This window comes from Sinohyriopsis cumingii, chromosome 16, assembly GCF_028554795.1.
Source record: "Sinohyriopsis cumingii isolate HCF-2022 chromosome 16, ASM2855479v2, whole genome shotgun sequence".
NCBI lineage: Eukaryota > Metazoa > Mollusca > Bivalvia > Unionida > Unionidae > Sinohyriopsis > Sinohyriopsis cumingii.
The window spans coordinates 46,650,017-46,674,055 of record NC_142976.1 but is presented as its reverse complement, the minus strand read 5'-3'; the positions used below and the strand labels follow the sequence as shown (position 1 = coordinate 46,674,055).

At 34.0% G+C, this 24,039-nt stretch overlaps 1 protein-coding gene across 2 annotated transcripts in view; it reads right to left on the bottom strand.

Annotated features, from left to right (window-relative positions):
• LOC149780352 (uncharacterized) overlaps positions 1 to 24,039 on the bottom strand; it is a 130,776-nt gene that overhangs the window by 15,812 nt on the left and 90,925 nt on the right. For both annotated transcript variants that reach the window (XM_089937246.1, XM_089937245.1), the window contains exons 2-4: positions 23,245 to 23,348; positions 18,247 to 18,322; positions 15,429 to 15,500 (exon numbers count right to left, since the gene is read on the bottom strand). In XM_089937246.1, the coding sequence (XP_089793372.1) occupies positions 15,429 to 15,500; positions 18,247 to 18,322; positions 23,245 to 23,329 (233 nt within the window). In that variant the 5' untranslated portion in view covers positions 23,330 to 23,348. The remainder of the gene's footprint in view (positions 1 to 15,428; positions 15,501 to 18,246; positions 18,323 to 23,244; positions 23,349 to 24,039) is intronic.

Below are 24,039 nucleotides of genomic sequence, written 5' to 3'. Positions count from 1 at the left end.
TAAAAGCATCCTGACATTTTTCAGACCAACACAACTTGGTTTTCCTCCTCAATACATATGTCAAGGGCTGAGCAATTATGGGAATATTGGAGAAAGGTTATCAATAATATCTTGCCATACCTTAATATTGCATCAGTTGCTTTTTACATTAGACACAGGGAATCCAGGTAAACAACCGACCTTAGCATATGTAGGTTTAACTTGTCACGACCCACGATAATGTTAGAGAAATGTAACACAAGCACGGCAAAATTCATGTTTGGATAAATACATTTTTATCTTTGCATCAAGCATTCTATCAAACATATTTCCTAATTTTCTCCAAGTGGTCATTCCAGTTGTCGTTGTGGATGATAACATCAATGCAAGCAGCATGATTATCTAGGATAGATGTAATCATGTCTATTAAACGTTGAAAAGTTTAAGGCACAACTTTGATCCCAAACGGAATTACAATATGTTGATAATGTCCATCTGGAGTTACAAGTTTTTAAATTTCATTCTTCCTTTCCGTCAGTGGCATTTGTCAAATATTAGTAAAATTTGAAACTCCCTTTCTATTTACTATCTTAAGGTGCATGACACATAAAACGTATCAGAGACAAACGTATATCTATGGCTACATAATATTATCAGTGACAACATATATCCATGGCTACATAATAGTTTCAGAGACAACGTATATCCATGGCAGATAGTAGTATAAGACACAACGTATTTCCAAGACTACATAGCATTATCAGAGACAACGTATGTCCATGGCTAGATACTAGTATCAGAGACAACGTATATACATGGCTACATAGTACTATCAGAGATAACGTATATCCATGGCTACATAGTAGTATCAGAGATAACGTATATCCATGGCTACATAGTAGTATCAGAGATAACGTATATCCATGGCTACATAGTAGTATCAGAGATAACGTATATCCATGGCTACATAGTAGTATCAGAGATAACGTATATCCATGGCTACATAGCATTATCAGAGACAAAGTATATCCATGGCTACATGGTAGCATCAGAGATAACTTATATAAATGGCAGATAGTAGTATCAGAAACAACGTATATCCATGGCTTCATAGCAGTATCAGAGACATCGCATATCCACGGTATCTAACACCCATACTTGTAAGGACAAATATATATGCTATCAATTTTAAAATCATTGTGGTCATAGCCAATCCTCCTTTATTTATTGTGATGCTGTACACATCATAATTATATGAGCGAATGTATTTCTAGGTCATTATTCCTTTGACGAAATGCACCTTATTGTAAATTTAAACTTGAAAAGTTTGTCATATTAAACTTTAGTTTATTCCCCTGTGCGTATTATATCTATATATGTGTACACTATTCTATCATCAAAATTAAAGTGTTCTGTATGATAATTCTCATGTTGTTGTTTACAAGTCTAGGTCTCTTATGCTATGCTATTTTCCAGCTTACAATTATTAACGTACTAAATATTTAATTAATATTGCAATGTTGATACTTTTACAGCTGAACCGTATTCAAGCATTACATTTATCAAGTTATTCACAATGGGAAGAAGAAATAAAACGTTTGTATTCTAAAATATTTTGCTAGTACACTGAAAATCAAGTATGTTTTCCAATTGCATTTGTGTTTATGATTGTTATTATTATATATATATATATATATATATATATATATATATATATATATATATATATATATATATATATTCGAACTCCTTGTATCCTTCAACATAAAGCGACGTTTTGAAGCCATGATGTCATCAGGACCATGATAAAGAAAATAACCGTATATTCCAGCATAGTTCTACATTCAATCTGTGTTAGCATTAGTAACTTCATACTGAATTAATTGAATCCATCAAATCAGTGGTACATGGAATATATGTTATACTTAGGACCTCCAAACGTACTGAACTAATGAATCATATAACTCATTGGGACATGAACGCTGTTATCATTAGCACCTCTATAAAAACTGAACTAACGGAATCTTACACATCAATGGTGCCTGATAGTTGTGTTATCATTAGCACTTCCATACATACTGAACTAACTGAATCTTACAAATCAGTGGTACCCAACATATGTTACCATTAGCACCTTATTGCATATTGAATTAAAGGAATCGTTCAAATCAGTGGCACCTGAAAGATCGGTTATCATTAGGAGCTCCATTCATACTACAGCGCTTTCCGTTAGGGATCACTGCCATCTCACATCTGTCTGCATCGGTTCGAGTCTCGGATTCGACTCACGTGAGTAAGAAAGTTTACCAGTAGCTTCTCGTGAGTCGGTGGTTCTTTCCGGGGCTTTCCCGGGTTTTTCCTAAACCATTAATACTGGCCGCCATGTATAGCCTATCGTGTGCTGCAAAATTGCGTTAAACCCTACAACAACAACAACAACAATATCATACTGAGCTAACATAATCTTACAAATCAGTTGTACCTAAAAGCTCTGTTATCATTAGGGCCTCCATTCATACCGAACTAACATAATCTTACAAATCAGTGGTACCTAAAAGCTATGTTACCATTAGGACCTCCATTCATACTAAACTAGCATAATCGTACAAATCAGTGGTACCTAAAAGCTTGTTATCATTAAGATCTCCATACATACTGAGCTAACGTAATCTTACAAATCAGTGGTACCTAAAATCTTGTCACCATTAGGACCTCCATTCATACTGAACTAACATAATCTTACAAATCAGTGGTACTTAAAAGCTTGTTATCATTAGGACCGCCATTCATACTGAACTGACATAATCTTACAAATCAGTGGTACCTGAAATCTCTGTTATGATTAGACCTCCATGCATACTCAACTAACATAATCTTACAAATCAGTGGTACCTAAAATCTTTGTTATGATAAGACCTCCATACATACTGAACTAACTGAATATTACAAATCAGTGGTACCTAAAATCTTGTTACCATTAGGACCACCATTCATACTGAACTAACATAATCTTACAAATCAGTGGTACCTAAAAGCTTGTTATCATTAGGACCTCCATTCATACTGAACTAACATAATCTTACAAATCAATGGTACCTGAAATCTCTGTTACCATTGGACCTTCATGCATACTCAACTAACATAATCTTACAAATCAGTGGTACTTAAAAGCTTTGTTATGATAAGACCTCTATACAAACTGAACTAACTGAATATTACAAATCAATGGTACCTAAACGATCTGCTAGCATTAGCACCACCATACATACTGAACTAACAGAATCTTACAAATCAGTGGTACCTAAAAGCTATGTTACCATTAGGACCTCCATTCATACTGAACTAGCATAATCTTACAAATCAGTGGTACCTGAACTCTCTGTTATGATTAGACCTCCATATATACGGAACTAACAGAACCTTACAAATCAGGGATACCTAAAAGCACTGTTATAATTAGATCTCCATACATACTGAACAAACTGAATCTTACAGTTCAGTGGTACATAAAAACTCTCTTATGATTAGACCTCCATACATACTGAACTAACTGAATCCTTCAACTCAGTGGTATATAAAAGATCTGTTATCATTATGACCTCCATGTATGCTGAACAAACTAAATTGTTCAAATAAGTGGTACCTGAAAGCTCTGTTAACATCAGACCTCCTTACATAATGAAGTAACTGAATCTTACAAATCAGTGGTAACTGAAAGCTCCGTTATCATTAGACCTCCATACATAATGAAGTAACTGAATCTTACAAATCAGTGGTAACTGAAAGCTCTGTTATCATTAGACCTCCATACATAATGAAGTAACTGAATCTTACAAATCAGTGGTAACTGAAAGCTCTGTTATCATTAGACCTCCATACATAATGAAGTAACTGAATCTTACAAATCAGTGGTAACTGAAAGCTCCGTTATCATTAGACCTCCATACATAATGAAGTAACTGAATCTTACAAATCAGTGGTAACTGAAAGCTCTGTTATCATTAGACCTCCATACATAATGAAGTAACTGAATCTTACAAATCAATGGTACCTGAAAGCTCTGTTATCCTTAGACCTCCATACATAATGAAGTAACTGAATCTTACAAATCAGTGGTACCTGAAAGCTCTGTTATCATTAGACCTCCATACATACTGAACTAACTGAATCCTTCAACTCAGTGGTATATAAAAGATCTGTTATCATTATGACCTCCATGTATGCTGAACAAACTAAATTGTTCAAATAAGTGGTACCTGAAAGCTCTGTTAACATCAGACCTCCTTACATAATGAAGTAACTGAATCTTACAAATCAGTGGTAACTGAAAGCTCTGTTATCATTAGACCTCCATACATAATGAAGTAACTGAATCTTACAAATTAGTGGTAACTGAAAGCTCTGTTATCATTAGACCTCCATACATAATGAAGTAACTGAATCTTACAAATCAGTGGTAACTGAAAGCTCTGTTATCATTAGACCTCCATACATAATGAAGTAACTGAATCTTACAAATCAGTGGTAACTGAAAGCTCTGTTATCATTAGACCTCCATACATAATGAAGTAACTGAATCTTACAAATCAGTGATAACTGAAAGCTCTGTTATCATTAGACCTCCATACATAATGAAGTAACTGAATCTTACAAATCAGTGGTAACTGAAAGCTCTGTTATCATTAGACCTCCATACATAATGAAGTAACTGAATCTTACAAATCAGTGGTAACTGAAAGCTCTGTTATCATTAGACCTCCATGCATAATGAAGTAACTGAATCTTACAAATCAGTGGTACCTGAAAGCTCTGTTATCCTTAGACCTCCATACATAATGAAGTAACTGAATCTTACAAATCAGTGGTACTTAAAAGCTTTGTTATGATAAGACCTCCATATATACTGAACTAACTGAATCTTATAATTCAGTGGTACCTAAACGATCTGCTAGCATTAGCACCACCATACATACTGAACTAACAGAATCTTACAAATCAGTGGTACCTAAAGCTATGTTACCATTAGGACCTCCATTCATACTGAACTAGCATAATCTTACAAATCAGTGGTACCTGAATTCTCTGTTATGATTAGACCTCCATATATACGGAACTAACCGAACCTTACAAGTCAGGGATTCCTAAAAGCACTGTTATGATTAGACCTCCATACATGCTGAACAAACCGAATCTTATATTTCAGTGGTAACTGAAAGCTCTGTTATCATTAGACCTCCATACATAATGAAGTAACTGAATCTTACAAATCAGTGGTACCTGAAAGCTCTGTTATCATTAGACCTCCATACATAATGAAGTAACTGAATCTTACAAATCAGTGGTACCTGAAAGCTCTGTTATCCTTAGACCTCCATACATAATGAAGTAACTGAATCTTACAAATCAGTGGTAACTGAAAGGTCTGTTATCATTAGACTTCCATACATAATGAAGTAACTGAATCTTACAAATGAGTGGTAACTGAAAGCTCTGTTATCATTAGACCTCCATACATAATGAAGTAACTGAATCTTACAAATCAGTGGTACCTGAAAGCTCTGTTATCATTAGACCTCCATACATAATGAAGTAACTGAATCTTACAAATCAGTGGTACCTGAAAGCTCTGTTATCATTAGACCTCCATACATAATGAAGTAACTGAATCTTACAAATCAGTGGTACCTGAAAGCTCTGTTATCCTGAGCCCTCCATACATAATGAAGTAACTGAATCTTACAAATCAGTGGTAACTGAAAGCTCCGTTATCATTTGACCTCCATACATAATGAAGTAACTGAATCTTACAAATCAGTGGTAACTGAAAGCTCTGTTATCATTAGACCTCCATACATAATGAAGTAACTGAATCTTACAAATCAGTGGTAACTGAAAGCTCCGTTATCATTAGACCTCCATACATAATGAAGTAACTGAATCTTACAAATCAGTGGTACCTGAAAGCTCTGTTATCATTAGACCTCCATACATAATGAAGTAACTGAACCTTACAAATCAGTGGTACCTGAAAGCTCTGTTATCCTTAGACCTCCATACATAATGAAGTAACTGAATCTTACAAATCAGTGGTAACTGAAAGCTCTGTTATCATTAGACCTCCATACATAATGAAGTAACTGAATCTTACAAATCAGTGGTACCTAAACGCTCTGTTATGATAAGACCTCCATACATACTGAACTAACTGAATATTTCAAATCAGTGGTACCTAAAATCGTGTTACCATTAGGACCTCCATTCATACTGAACTAACATAATCTTACAAATCAGTGGTACCTGAAATCTCTGTTATGATTAGACCTCCATGCATACTGAACTAACATAATCTTACAAATCAGTGGTACTTAAAAGCTTTGTTATGATAAGACCTCCATACATACTGAACTAACTGAATCTTATAATTCAGTGGTACCTAAACGATCTGCTAGCATTAGCACCACCATACATACTGAACTAACAGAATCTTACAAATCAGTGGTACCTAAAGCTATGTTACCATTAGGACCTCCATTCATACTGAACTAGCATAATCTTACAAATCAGTGGTACCTGAATTCTCTGTTATGATTAGACCTCCATATATACGGAACTAACCGAACCTTACAAATCAGGGATACCTAAAAGCACTGTTATGATTAGACCTCCATACATACTGAACAAACCGAATCTTATATTTCAGTGGTAACTGAAAGCTCTGTTATCATTAGACCTCCATACATAATGAAGTAACTGAATCTTACAAATCAGTGGTACCTGAAAGCTCTGTTATCATTAGACCTCCATACATAATGAAGTAAATGAATCTTACAAATCAGTGGTACCTGAAAGCTCTGTTATCATTAGACCTCCATACATAATGAAGTAACTGAATCTTACAAATCAGTGGTAACTGAAAGTTCTGTTATCATTAGACCTCCATACATAATGAAGTAACTGAATCTTACAAATCAGTGGTAACTGAAAGCTCTGTTATCATTAGACCTCCATACATAATGAAGTAACTGAATCTTACAAATCAGTGGTACCTGAAAGCTCCGTTATCATTAGACCTCCATACATAATGAAGTAACTGAATCTTACAAATCAGTGGTAACTGAAAGCTCTGTTATCCTGAGACCTCCATACATAATGAAGTAACTGAATCTTACAAAGCAGTGGTAACTGAAAGCTCCGTTATCATTAGACCTCCATACATAATGAAGTAACTGAATCTTACAAATCAGTGGTAACTGAAAGCTCTGTTATCATTAGACCTCCATACATAATGAAGTAACTGAATCTTACAAATCAGTGGTAACTGAAAGCTCTGTTATCATTAGACCTCCATACATAATGAAGTAACTGAATCTTACAAATCAGTGGTACCTGAAAGCTCTGTTATCCTGAGACCTCCATACATAATGAAGTAACTGAATCTTACAAATCAGTGGTAACTGAAAGCTCCGTTATCATTAGACCTCCATACATAATGAAGTAACTGAATCTTACAAATCAGTGGTAACTGAAAGTTCTGTTATCATTAGACCTCCATACATAATGAAGTAACTGAATCTTACAAATGAGTGGTAACTGAAAGCTCTGTTATCATTAGACCTCCATACATAATGAAGTAACTGAATCTTACAAATCAGTGGTAACTGAAAGCTCTGTTATCATTAGACCTCCATACATAATGAAGTAACTGAATCTTACAAATCAGTGGTACCTGAAAGCTCTGTTATCCTGAGACCTCCATACATAATGAAGTAACTGAATCTTACAAAGCAGTGGTAACTGAAAGCTCCGTTATCATTAGACCTCCATACATAATGAAGTAACTGAATCTTACAAATCAGTGGTAACTGAAAGCTCTGTTATCATTAGACCTCCATACATAATGAAGTAACTGAATCTTACAAATCAGTGGTAACTGAAAGCTCTGTTATCATTAGACCTCCATACATAATGAAGTAGCTGAATCTTACAAATCAGTGGTACCTGAAAGCTCTGTTATCCTGAGACCTCCATACATAATGAAGTAACTGAATCTTACAAATCAGTGGTAACTGAAAGCTCCGTTATCATTAGACCTCCATACATAATGAAGTAAATGAATCTTACAAAGCAGTGGTAACTGAAAGCTCCGTTATCATTAGACCTCCATACATAATGAAGTAACTGAATCTTACAAATCAGTGGTAACTGAAAGCTCTGTTATCATTAGACCTCCATACATAATGAAGTAACTGAATCTTACAAATCAGTGGTAACTGAAAGCTCTGTTATCATTAGACCTCCATACATAATGAAGTAACTGAATCTTACAAATCAGTGGTAACTGAAAGCTCCGTTATCATTAGACCTCCATACATAATGAAGTAACTGAATCTTACAAATCAGTGGTACCTGAAAGCTCTGTTATCATTAGACCTCCATACATAATGAAGTAACTGAATCTTACAAATCAGTGGTACCTGAAAGCTCTGTTATCCTTAGACCTCCATACATAATGAAGTAACTGAATCTTACAAATCAGTGGTACCTGAAAGCTCTGTTATCATTAGACCTCCATACATAATGAAGTAACTGAATCTTACAAATCAGTGGTACCTGAAAGCTCTGTTATCCTTAGACCTCCATACATAATGAAGTAACTGAATCTTACAAATCAGTGGTAACTGAAAGCTCTGTTATCATTAGACCTCCATACATAATGAAGTAACTGAATCTTACAAATCAGTGGTACCCGAAAGTTCGCTTATTATTAGCACCTCCAATATGACGCCACTAGAGATACTTAAACAGGATATATAATTCAATTTTAGAGCCTTTATATATAGTGGACAACTATGAAAGCAATAACTGTTTACATCTAAATGACATTTTGATGGCATGTGTACTGTGAAATTTTCAATGCTGTACAATATCCATCTCTATTTTGCTTTTATGTGTTAAAAAGGTGATGTACAATGGAAAGTAAGTGTTCATTAATACCATCTGTTATGCAAATATTCAATGTGCATGTAAATGGTTATCTAGGAAAACGTTACAGATACAACATGCTCACTTTCTCAAAGGGGTCTAATCATGCCAATAATTATAACATCTCATTTCATACCAATAATTATAACATTTCATTTCATACCAATAATTATAACATCTCATTTCATACCAATAATTGTAACATCTCATTTCATGCCAATAATTATAACATCTCATTTCATACCAATAATTATAACATCTCATTTCATACCAATAATTATAACATCTCATTTCATACCAATAATTATAACATCTCATTTCATACCAATAATTATAACATCTCATTTCATGCCAATAATTATAACATCTCATTTCATACCAATAATTATAATATCTCATTTCGTTTAAGATAACTAAGTTGTATCTTGTGTTTCAATGATTATTTTACGATAAGACTCAGTATCCTTGCATACTTCAGATAAATCATTTTTTTTTGCTACCCTAAAACGCCATAAAGTCAAGTTTCATTTTTGTACAATCCCCTGGGTGTTTTTGTTCAGAGTCTGTTTGAATTCGGTCTATTCTTCTCTCCATGTGCGTTATTAGTTTATATATGTTCTCGCGTTCTTTTATATTAGTGCATTAAGCATGGTAGGTTTTGTAGTTATTTACTAAGCTAGAGAAATTGTAAAATGAATTTAACTATTTTTTATGCACGTTTCTTCAACATTTGCAGCATATTCCTGGTCTACATTTTCTATCCATGTTGATAGTTTATTTCCAAACTGCATTACCTACCACCACCAGGAGTTGCCACTTACATGTAAAGCAAGTATTTTAGCATGCGGATCCATCATACTTTGTAAATTGCTTATTCTCTATGACGAGTTTTCTTTTTTCTGCGTGTGTTAAGTTTTTTCTTAGATGATTTGTCCACCTTATCCGTGTATTGTATATTATCTTTGATGTTCTTTCGTTTGTTTTCACTCCGTGTGTTGTGTATTCGCGTAGATGATTTTTGTATCTTCTCCGTGTTTTGTGTATTCTCTTAGATGATTTTTCTATCATCTCCATGTATTGTGTATTCTCTTAGATGATTTTTCTATCTTCTCCATATATTGTATGTTTTCTTAGACGATTTTTCTTTCCTCTCCGTGTAATGTGTATTATCATAGATCATTTTTGTTTAAACTCGTTATTGGCATGCCATGTATTTTGTGCGCATGTTTGACACCACTTTTTAATTCTGCAACTCATGTGTAAGTTTAATCGCGGATGTTTTTTTTTTATCTCCGTTTTATTTTGTGATGGCTCTTAACGACAACGAGATTGATATCATTAATGTCGAGAAAGCACCTCTGGCAAGAACTGAACGGTAGATGAAGACCTGACTAAGCGGTTTCAGTTACTAGCGCACTGTATGAATGAATTATGTAAGTTTTGCATGCTAACTCTCATTCGATGTTTTCTTCTCTCCGCCCTCGGCAAAGTAAGAGCTGTTTTTTTCTTTTTCCAATTTAGATGTCCTGCATCATTCTTTTCAGTCAGTTGTCTCTGTGATTTGTCAAACTGTAGAATTCCATCATCTACATAAGATTTCAAATGACATCTTCGACATCATATATATACATTCTTATGATAATATATCGTAGGTTTTACATGCCCAGTATATACATGTGTTAATAATTATACATATACAAGCAGTTTTATGTTTGTGCTAGCGCTCTATATAAATAAACTATTTGAAGGTTTAACAATTTGAATTTATCGAATGTTGTCTATCAAGTTTGAGAAACGATCGTTCTTTCTTCGGATTTCTCAAAGATCCATTACTCCTTATACATATTGCTAACATAAATAGATGATCTTTGAATTAATGTTCATATAAACCTTTACCGCAAATAAAATTGATATACTTAATAAATCTGAATGCATTTACCATTGTATCCACTTCATACTTTATGCCAACGTAAGAATTCATTTGGTGATTGCTTGTACGCCTTTGAATTCCGTGTGCGATTGTTTGCGTGCCTTATAATCAATTTTTATCTACCGATTAGAATTTAGTACACATTTTCAATTTTGGATCAGCGCATGTATTCACAATTATTCCCGTGTGGTATAGGAATGATAATGATATCAAATAAGCATTTCGCGACCGCTCCGATGGTATCAGTGGTTAAAGCATCCGCTTCGAATGCGGGAGGTCGCGGGTTCGAACCCCGGCCGAGCCATAACAAATACTTATAAAAATAGCACTATCAACTGCCTCGCTTGGCGCTCAACATTAAGAGGGGTTCATGTTAAGATTGGTCGTCCTTGTGTCAGGAATATATCACTGGGTGGGACATGATAATACATGTCTCAGCATGATGTCCCATTGCTGGTCATATATATAAACTGCCAAACTGCATACATCGCAATGATATGACTAAAACATTGTTAAAGCTACGTTTAAAATCTAAATCACACAAATACAAATCATATCGCATCACATCTACCGTTCCGACATACAGATATGCTAATTTAATTGGATGAAATTTATATCAATGAAAACAGGATAAATTTGATTTTTGTCTTAGACGTGTATACAGAAAGAAATTTCTTCGCTAAACCGGAGGACGATTAATGGGTATGATCCAAAAACATGAAACCTAGAAAATATGGCAATCGATTTAAAGTAACGAGAAAACAAGTATCACGAAGTGAGTCGATCATTATTCCATGGTGCGATATCTGTATAACAAGCATTGTTGATGTCAAAGCGAACATGTTATAGGAAGCAATAGGCATAACAAGCATCATGGATATCCGAGTCAACATCCCTTATAAAGGTATAGGCATTACAAGCATCCTGGATTTCAGAGACAACATCATATAGGACGGTATAGGCATAACAAGTATCATCGATATCAGAGACAATATCCCATCGAAATGTATAGGCACCATGTATATCAGAGACACCATCTAATAGGAAGTTATAGGCATAACAAGCATCATGTATATCAGAGACAACATCCCATAGAAAGGTATAGGCATAACAAGCATCATGTATATCAGAGACAACATCTTAAAGGAAGGTATAGGCATAACAAACATCATCGATATCGGAGACAACATCCCATAGGAAGGTGTAGACTGAACAAGCATAATGGATACCACCACCGTATGGGAAAGGGGTTTATTAGAGCTTTTAGTTAAGGTCTAACCTTACTTATCGTTAAGTGGAATATTCCATTCTTTATCAAGATATACTACTGTTTCATATGAGAGGTTAAATATTTATATATATGAGTTTGATAGGACATTTAGGAGTATTTCTGTTACATAGTTTAGGATCTAGAGTCGTAACATCTCTGAAAATGAAATGTTTAAGAGTAGCGATCCTAAGAATAGAATGGTAAGGATAGCTGGAACTTGAAGGACATATGGTTGCCTTTTTAACATCTGCATTTGTATTAAATAGTATTCACTTGCAATGATTATTGATGCTTAACAGTTATGTATTGTTTAGAGGAAGATGATACTATATATATATATATATATATATATATATATATATATATATATATATAATTAGCTATTCAGTGAACCGACAACTATATTTCTCTACTTTGCCAGGTCCAATACACCCTACCTATCTTTATCTCTCTTCTATCCAACTAGACGACTGGTAAAACGAGTCATCGCATTAGTATAGTTAACGAAATCACAATAATAAAGCTAAAATTATCTCATACGATAGCCGAATTACATATGCGATAAATGGATTACCTATCAGATAGCTGAAATATTTATCCTATGTTTTATAATTTGTGTTTAACGGAATCAGGAAAGGAAGAAAAAAGAAGTAGATTTTCTCATAGTAATAGTTTGGACAAAATCCATGCAATACGTCAAGTAATATGATGTTCATGAACATGCCTTACAGCAATGGATAGCAAAGCAAGCCATCAAGTAATATGATGTTCATGAACGTGCCTATCAGCAACGGAGACCCATGCAAGCCATCAATCAATTAATATGATGTTTATGAACATGCCTTACTACAATGGAGAACCATTCAAGCCATCAAGTAATATGATGTTCATGAACATGCCTTACAGTAATGGATATCAAAGCAAGCCATCAAGTAATATGATGTTCATGAACATGCCTTACAGTAATGGATATCAAATCAAAACCATCAAGTAATATGATGTTCATGAACATGCCTTACAGCAATGGATATCAAAGCAGGCCATCAAGTAATGTGATGTTCATGAACATGCCTTACAGCAATGGATATCAAAAAGAGCCATCAAGTAATATGATGTTCATGAACATGCCTTAAAGCAATGGATAGCAATGCAAGCCATCAAGAAATATGGTGTTTATGAACATGCCTTACACCAACGGATATCAAAGCAAGCCATCAAGTAATATGATGTTCATGAATATGCTTTACAGCAATGGATATCAAAGCAAGCCATCAAGTAATATGATGTTCATGAACATGCCTTACAGCAACGGATATCAGAGCAAGCCATCAAGTAATATGGTGTTCATGAACATGCCTTACAGCAACGGATATCAAAGCAAGCCATCAAGTAATATGATGTTCGTGAACATGCCTTACAGCAATGGATATCAAAGCAAGCCATCAAGTAATATGATGTTCATGAACATGCCTTACAGCAACGGATATCAGAGCAAGCCATCAGGTAATATGGTGTTCATGAACATGCCTTACAGCAACGGATATCAAAGCAAGCCATCAAGTAATATGATGTTCATGAACATGCCTTACAGCAATGGATATCAAATCAAGCCATCAAGTAATATGATGTTCATGAACATGTCTTACAGCAGTGGATATCAAAGCAAGCCATCAAGTTATATGATGTTCATGAACATGCCTTACAGCAATGGATAGCAAAACAAGTCATCAAGTAATATGATGTCCATGAACATGTCTTACAGCAATGGATAGCAAAGCAAGCCATCAAGTTATATGATGTTCATGAACATGCCTTACAGCAATGGATAGCAAAGCAAGCCATCAAGTAATATGATGTTCATGAACACGCCTATCAGCAATGGAGAGCCATGCAAGCCATCAATTAATATGATGTTTATGAACATGCCTTACTACAATGGAGAACCACGCAAGTAATATGTAGCTGTTATATTGAAACATGGTTGCCATATCTACATATGTAACTAACTCTCCACATATTCTGAAGTATCTCAAAGGTACTCATATAAAGGCAATGTACCAGCCTTATAACAAAACGTCGAACTAAAGCATCTGTTATGTTGAAGTTATTAGTCTCTAAATTAGATTGGCAGTTCCATGTGGCCTGGGGATAGGTGATTTTCATAGACCTATCGCACTGATGCAATGTAATTTCTATGCGACTTGATACACAGCTAACATATTTACATATACTTGCATGCTAATAAGGTCATTTGCATGTTAATAAGGTCATTTGCATGTTAGTAAGGCCAGAACTCAAACATAATATATGCAACATCACTGGTGAATCAGTACTGATTAATAGTTAATCATCAGAGAATTTATGTTTGACTAGCGAATCCGATAATGATATTACTGGTTACAGCGACAAAAATGACGACCGCTTCATATCCGATAATTACTACAAAAACGACGACGGTAATTGTTTTGATGTTGTTATTCATGCTGTTGCTTCTGCCGCTGTTTTTGTTGCTGTTGTTGTTGATGATGATGATGATGATGATGATGATGAAGTTCATGAAAACGATAATGATAATCATGCTGATATGAATGTTATAATTTATGCGGATGTGATGGCGGGGCTTATCATATTGTTTAGCACACTGCAATATATTAAAAATATAAGGATGATGCTTTTTTTAAGACAGTTGAATCGGATGATAACCTAATGATGCTAATAAACATGATTATGATGTAGAAAGGCATTACAATATTTACTTTTTAAATGAGAGATCAAAAGAACCTCTTAAGATATTGGTAAAACTTTTGTAGATATAAACTTTATAAAAAGTACCATATGATGAAGCGAATATGAACATTGTATGGTTAATGCTACTTACTGTAACCTCCTATTCGTAAATTACATACTCCACTTGAAGTTAGTTCCGTTACATGCATAATAGTCTTCAAATTAAGACAAAATATTAATTTAACATTGAGGAGTTTATCACTACTATTTTCACGATTTGCTAAGGATCAGTTTATTAATGGTCTCAGGCACATTACAAATAGATGAACAAAATCTCGGCATGTAGACTGTAATGTGTACCATACTGTGGTTTATCGAAATAAAACACGTTACCTTTCAGCTAATGTGATTCAAAATAGATTAATTAAACTTGCTATAGAATCGCCCAGGCCGAGAAGGCCAACATCGGATCGTACAATCAATTAATGACAGGCGCTTTAATGGGACATTTTGTATTTATTATTTATTATATTCACCTACCTGTATGTATTATGTTGCTTGTTGTTGGCGTACCGACTTCTTGGACCTCCATAATACGATAACCTTGCGTACCTGAAGTGAAATAATGGTATAAGTAGATTGATAAGGCAATGTTCTTCTGACCTCACTGGTAATTCGGCAAGTAGATGATTCATTCTAAATAAAATATATACAATATACAAATGTTGCAATAGACTATAAGACTTGATTTGCGCAGGGAGGTGTTTCACGGTCTATTACCTCCTTACGGGGAGTGCAGCGATGATTATTGAATGAATAAACATGATAGATGATAGCATTGTTTGGTAGAAGAAGATGATGATGATGGTGATGATGGTGAAGGTGAACTTCACGACAGCGATGACGATCTAAATCATAAGAAATTCGTTTACACAAATGACGATTCAAACACGTTTCCACGGCTGAAGCGGCGCAAAATCGCGCGACCGATGTCTAAAGCAAGCGTGTAGGCCTATGAATACATGGCTTTTTCACTTCATTGTAAGCTGTAATTCCAGACGTCACAACTGCTGAAAATATAAAATCTTAAATTCTAACTTCTCTACGTCAATACGTATTTTATTAAGTTCAAGTTTAATTTGGCACTAATGAAGTGCATGTTTTGTAATTAAAAAAACATTGTCTGGAAAAAGCCGCATGAGAGAAGCATATAAAGTCAAGAGAACGAGCAAAATTGATGGCATACAAATTATCTCTTTTAATAGCATAAAGTGTAGAAGCAAACGTACATCCTGAACACATTTAACATGCACACTTGAATGCAGTTTAAGAAACATGCATGGCAAATAATTTATTGAGAAGTTATAATCACAGATACGAACAACAAAGTGCATAGATGTGCAGTGCAGTAATACGGAAATGCTAATCTTTAAATATATGCACTAATCTTTAATATTTCCTTTTAAGGAAACAAAAATGACATTACTTACAAAATTATTATTATTTATAAAATTATCAATACTTCCAAATAAACTAACAACTATTAGGCATATATTCCCGAGATTATTCAAGATTAAAAAGCCCATGATATAATTCATTGATAATGCGTCATGGTATGAATAAACATAGAAGGATTCTTCAAACTTTAAAAGTAATTAATATTTAAAATTAAACTCCAGTTGCGTGAAATGTTACCAGAACACCAACCGATAAATGGTTCCTTAGTCGTCTTTCTAAAAGCTTTCTGTAGCCATTCTTGATGAATATGATAAAACCAACATCGGAAATCTCTTTTAGTTTCAAATCAATATTCATTTGCCAAAATTGTGTGGCAACAACCTGTCAGTGATATCCTTTCATACTGAGCCTGAATACAATTTCCATACATACTGTGTTTGACGTGATCAAAACGATCTCATAAATGAAAACTCTGTAACTGAAGACTACTAGTTTGTTTTCACAGTTTTCAGGTGTTACATCACTGATGGATTGATATCGCTGATTGCTGTAAGTCAAAGGATCAGTAATATACATTTATTCAAGAACACAAATCACGGACTATTGACATGATTGGCGCGAGCCTAAGCTTTATTACAACACTATCGTATCCGATGAAAATCACGTTTTAGAAGAAAGAAAAAAAAAAGAAAGCCCTTTAAGGGTGGAGTTTAATTAACGTAATTACTATAATAATACATTCTCTGGCGCATGCCATTATATGTAGCTTAATTGTCCAGGTAACCAAGGATATCGTTATACGTGAAATTGCTTGTACATTTGGAATCTTTCATCATCTGTTCTTTAACTCAAATTCAACACATTATTGGTTTTTCATCTATTTTTATGTTCGAATGGGGAAACATCATTTTAATTATTTGAATATTGACTGGTTTATAAGCTAACGTCATTTATAGGAGATTTTGTATTCCATGCTGATGTATTAGCATCTCTACTTAGTTATCTCCCTTTATGAAGCCCTGTTACTGAAGCAAGAGTTATCGTTCTTAACGAAGCCACATTACTGAATTGAAACTAACACGAACTAGAATGCCTACGAAAGACATATTGCAGAATAGGAAAAAAGAAAAGTTGTCTCGTCTACTGAAGTCATGTTAAATAATAGAAAATATCAAGGAATGAAGACACCGTACTCAACAGAAATTAACACGAGCCACCTAGCCTAAAGAAACAATACTACTGAAAAGAAATTAACAAGAGTTTTCTTTCTTAATGAAGTCATATTAATGATTAGAAACGTACACGAGTTATCTTCCCTAATGATGCCAAATCACTAATTAGAAATTAACAGGGGTTGTCTTGCTGAATGAAGAAACATTCCACAACAGAAACTAAAACGTGTATCGTTCCAAATGAAGCCATCTTGCTGAATAGAAACTAGCAAGTGTTTTCTTTCGTAATGAAGTCATATTACTCAATGAAAACTTACCAGAGTTATCTTTCTTTATGAAGCCATATTACTAAATAGAAAATAACAAGATAATATGTTCTGCCATTCTGCTCTACAGACAAAACAAATAACATTGAATTAGCTTGATTATATAGTACGTATGTCCTGTCACACCCCACCCAGAGAGAGAGAGAGAGAGAGAGAGAGAGAGAGAGAGATCAAGTTAAAGCAGATAAGTATATTTCGAGGCTAAATCTATATGAGGAAAACATTTGATTTTTAAACCATTACGTACAGAATCAAAGAGCAATACCAGTACAAGTTTACTATATTGCTTAGAATAGGAAGTTTTTCAATCGACTGATCTCAGCTCCACATTTTCCGTACACGTTTTCGACAGAGTTATCATTATATTGGATCCAGTATGATACATAATGAATTTGTTCTTACCTTTTGTCCGTAGGCAATTTGTTGTCTGTGTCTTCCATTGAAGGTTTAGCATCATCTCTGAACATAAAACCTGAAACTATTAAAGTGAAAAGGTGTACGTGAATATTTTCTGTGCAGTTTCTTCAATGATCAAACTATTAAAGTGAAAAGGTGTACGTGAATATTTTCTGTGTAGTTTCTTTAATGATCAAACTATTAAAGTGAAAAGGTGTACTTGAATATTTTCTGTGTAGTTTCTTTAATGATCAAACTATTAAAGTGAAAAGGTGTACGTGAATATTCTCTGTGCAGTTTCTTGAATGATCATACTATAAAAGTAAAAATGATGTACATAAGGGGTGCACAACCCGCGGCCCGCGGGCGTATTCTCTTCATCCCTCAGGGCAAATTAAAACAACACAGAATTCTGTCCGTGAACAGTAATTATATTAAATAAATGTGTTTGCGGCCCTCGAGTGGTCTTAGAAAATGCAATCTGACCCTTGACCGAAAAAGGTTGTGAACCCCTGGTATACATGAATATTCTCAGTGCAGTTTGTTAATTGATCAGACTATAAAAGGACAAACGGTGTACCAGACTATTCTCACTGAATTTTGCTTAAAAATCAAACAAAACAATCTGTGTTTGAGCTGTGTGCGAAATACCATAACTGTTTTAAATAATCCCGCTTTACAAGATCACAAGTGTCCATTATAACTATATTATAAACTTTATAAAGCAAACACTCCATTAATACATTTCGTTTGTACAAAGTGGACTACGTAAAAATTAAAATTTGAGGACTTAGATTTAACGGTAATAGTAGTATTGGGATCCGTCTCAAGATAAAGTAAAAAAGTTAAATATATGTTTCGTTGGCATTCTGGATGGTCTTTATAGAAACACATTGTGTAATTGATAACATGTTATGGCCGTAATAACAACATCAGTCAGATGTTGCATGGCGAGATGAACATAACAAGTTGACAACATCATGGCGTGTACTAGAGAATCACTTTGTCATTTGCTATTAAAACTAAAAACTGATCACTGCGTAAATATAATATTTTCACAACATTGTGAAATAGTTCACCAAAACATTATTTCTTTTGTCAAAGACTAACCTTATCTAAAAACTTTAGGGGCCTGTCGGGACCAATAGATACTATACTGATCAGGAAAGGCGCTATCTTCAGAAAGCAGACAAACCTTTCTGAAGATGTACGGCTAGTTAATTGTATTTAACAGTACCACTGAAATCATTTAAAATTAATAGGTTTTGTTAAAGTGCTTTATCCACAGCAGCGAGTTACTGAATCAACCTTTGTGCCTTCCGTTGTTGTGACGGTACCTGGTTGTGACACATCGACACTATCGCTATACAAATGACTGCGTTGTCCATATGATCCTTGGGACAATGGACATTTGAAAAGAACGGAATAAATAACGTCATTGACATAATACAACTAAATAATAATAATAATAATAATGACAAGTATCATCATTATTCTTATTATTATTATTATTATTATTCAAATAAATCTAAAATAAGTGATGCATCAAATTACAGAAATATGGACTGATGTTTATTTACTCAACTTTTACAAAGGACGCCATATTTTGATGTTTTTTGTATTCAGTTTGCATCTATTATATAGTTCTGACCCCTTGAGGTTGTCCAGATTTCATAATCGTTTACCCTTTCTTTTGCACATGCTTCAATACAGCGAGTGTTCAAGTGCAATATGTTTCCTTTGCTCTGTGCTGGTTATAGTTCAGATTAATATAATCATGAATGATTAGTCTTTGCTACATATTTTATTCCAGTAACATAACGGCTCGAGCACCATGACTCATTCAATGCGCAAGTTAATTAAATTTTAAACATTCACGAACTCAGACATGCATCTAGATTGCGCGTGACTCATTCTAAAGTGCAGTGATATAAAGCTAGATGGATCTAACTTGTATTTAATATAAACCTATAATGTGCTTCTATGATGACTCATTCCAGTGTACATTTAGAATAAATCTGGGCTCATTCTAGAGTGTATTATGACTAAATCTGGACTCATTCTTGAGTGTATTTAGTATAAATCTGGAAGGTGACTCATCATAGCGTCTATTTAGTATAAATTGGGACTCATTCTAGTATGTATTTAGCTAGCATCTATACTCATTATAGCGTGTATTTAGTATACATCTGGACTTATTCTAAAGTGTATTTAGTGTACATATGGAAGATGAATCATACTAGCGTGTGTTCAGCATAAATATGGACTCTTTCTAGAGTGTATTTAGTTTACGTCTTGACTCATTCTAGAGTGTATTTAGTATAAATCTGGAAGGTGTCTCATTCTAGCGTGTATTTTGTATAAATCTGGCCTCATTCTTGGATGTATTCAGTATAAATCTGGACTCAATTCTTGTGTGTATTTAGTATAAATATGGACTCAATTCTAGAGTGTATTTAGTATAAATATGGACTCAATTCGAGAGCGTATTTAGTCTAAATGCTGGACTCATTCTAGAGTGTATTCAGTATAAATCTTGACTCAATTCTTGAGTGTATTTAGTATAAATATGGACTCAATTCTAGAGTGTATTTAGTATAAATATGGACTCAATTCTAGAGCGTATTTAGTCTAAATGCTGGACTCATTCTAGAGTGTGTTCAGTATAAATCTGGAATCAGTTCTAGAGTGTATTTAGTATAAATATGGAAAGTGTCTCCACGATTCACTGTCAATTTTGTATAAGCATCTTTTTCCATACATGAAATGCAGTTTATTTGATTTGACAAAGAAAAGTCACCACTGTGGCAGCTATGGCTCCAATTCACAGAACATGATGCCAAGATCATAAGGATATCGATAATACACGTAGGACGCTTACCGCCATGAGATTATCCCATACCTTTAATCAGACTGTACTGTGATAATTTATCAAATAGCGTTGGATCCTTTGATTAAAGGCCATGATTAAATCTGATCAATAATAATTGAAAAAAAAAATGCAGAAGTGTATTATTTAAAACTGTTCATTCAAAACTGATTTGCTTAGCTTCAGAGAACTCATTCATATGTTTCAGTTATTTTCGGAAATATATTTATACGTGCTTCCTTTTACCTTTCTTTTTGATACGTCGATTACAATGGAATGGACAATGTGCATCACATTCAAAAAGGAACAAAGGGGTTAACATGTTTATGTCATTCAAGGATAGCGCTAACAACATTATATATGGATGAATAATCAATAACATTTTCACCTTAATATCATGTTACAAATATAGTACGTGCATTAAGCATTGAATTTCGGTCTGGTAGAGAAAAAATGTGATATTATTTATCACGTCATGCGGACGGCAATCACTATTATCTTGCCTTTATCCATATTGATCCCTTCAAAATGTATTTTTGCTCCATGTATACAAGCATATATATATATATATATATATATATATATATATATATATATATATATATATATATATACTACAAGTACAGAAGACAGCATTAATAATTGATAAGCAAAGTATAACAAAGTAAAGCGTAACTTAATAAGGGTGTTGGTTCGTATGTTTGGGGCGATTTCTTATGTGACATATTCAGGGTGGTGCAGGTTTATATAAAATAAATAAGCGCTGAACGCTGTATTATCGCGGCACTTTTTGTTCTTATCGGTAAATATTAAAACTGTTTTGTTATTGTTGCTTACAGAGGCGGCGTTAGTAGTAATCGGGTCCTAGGGCCGACCATGCCCACGCGGAGCCAGATTATCGGTATCTACTGCAAACACTGATACATGTCTAGACTAGATCAACTGTCGCGATTTGTGTGCATTACGTGCGGCCTGTGTCAGCGTTTCCAATTTACCGGAGAATATAGCTTGACAAACTCATTAGGACAATCTTAGGCCTGAAGCGCGGGGCCCTCTAAAGGGCGTTGGGCGTTGCCTGGGGCAGTCGCCCCACTTGCCACCCCCAAATGCCGGTCCTGGCTGCTTGCTTATATTTTGTAAAGTTTCAGTGATTGTCCCTCTTTCTATTCCTGCAAACAATCTTTAGTAATCTAATCGCGTAAATATAAATGAAACAGCATATGGTGGCTGACCCAGATTAACGTACCTTTTAACGTACCACGGAAGAACAACTCTGTTATCGTTATCGCGGTATTCGCCTAACTTAGGTATGGTAGCACGCACGTATTATAATAAAATTGCAACTTGCCTATGAGAAGGAATGTCCACTCTTCTACTGGCAGAATATTTCCATAATAAACGAAAGAATCCAATGGTCAAATCGAACACGCAAATGTAATTCATGTGGCAATCCACAAATAAGAACACATTAAAAATTTTAAAAATGTATTATTTATTTTTATATGATTTTGAAATGCAATGCGGGGCAAAGAAATATAAATATATAAACAATTATTATTACTATTATTATTATAATAATTATTATTATTATTATTATTATTATTATTATTATTATTATTGAAATATTGCTGATTCCAAGGAAGTTTAACTGTTATTGTAGTCTTTTTCACGTACGAAAAGTATGATCATAAACAACATTTTGTCGATTTTATTCCATATTGGCTACCAATACCTTGTAAGGCATGTATGTCACCATCAGTATAATCATCAAACATCAGACCATACACTGAATATATTTCATAATCAAAGCCATTACAGATATAGAAAGTTCGACTGGAGTTTTGTATATGATGATCAACAGAATAGCATGCAATTTACCAAAAAGTGATGTTCGTTCTTTTTCAATGTAAACTTTTACAAATACTGACATGTGAGAGTAAATTGTGCTATAAGATATTTGCGTTCTTACTGACTGCAACTTTACATCTGTAAACAACCGCTAGACATCGTGTGTCAAAATATTAATCGGAAAATCCTGTTTGCCGCGATATTATAGACCCCGCGATAATACAGTGTTGGTGTATACAACTCTTCACTTGTAACTGTACCTCATATCATAGCATGCTTGGACTTACCTGACTGGGTTGCTATGGAGAATATGACTACCTGAACCAGAAGAGTAACAAGGAAGTTCAGTTTGAGCGGTGTTACCTTCTCCATCTTAGGCACTGTATTCAAGCTGCAAAATAATTGAAAAAAGGCATTTTAACTTAATTTTACATTGACTGAATTTGAAGCATTTGAATTACCGACAAAGAACATCGCGTCAAATGTGTGATGTTTATATATATGTTTATATATATATATATATATATATATATATATATATATATATATATATATATATATATATATATATATAAAGTGTTGAATATATCTTTTTTATACATCATTTGCTCCTTTTTTGCCTGACAAAGACATTGTTTACCCAGAAACACAAGGAAACGTTTTAAAACTGCGCCGTTATTAATTATCTCTGTCTGTCTGTATCTCTTTATATATATATATATATATATATATATATATATATATATATATATATATATATATATATATATATATATATCACATTTTCTTGGTTTTAACAAAATGCCTTAATTGGTTTCTAGCAAACCGCATGTGAATGCATATCCAGTTTGTATAGACCCATTTTTATTGGAACTATTAATATGGTTTGTGAATTTATTTATGTAACCTGCCGTACCCTTTTCTATATTTCCTTTCCACTGTTATGGGGATCATGTTGGCGTGCCACTATGAAGAAAAGCTATAAAGTAAAACAGTGTCCGCTAGGCCACTTGTAGCATGAGTTGTTTCCTCTCTAAGGTGAGTTAAGCCTAATTACAGGTTTGAAATTATGCCATTTACAA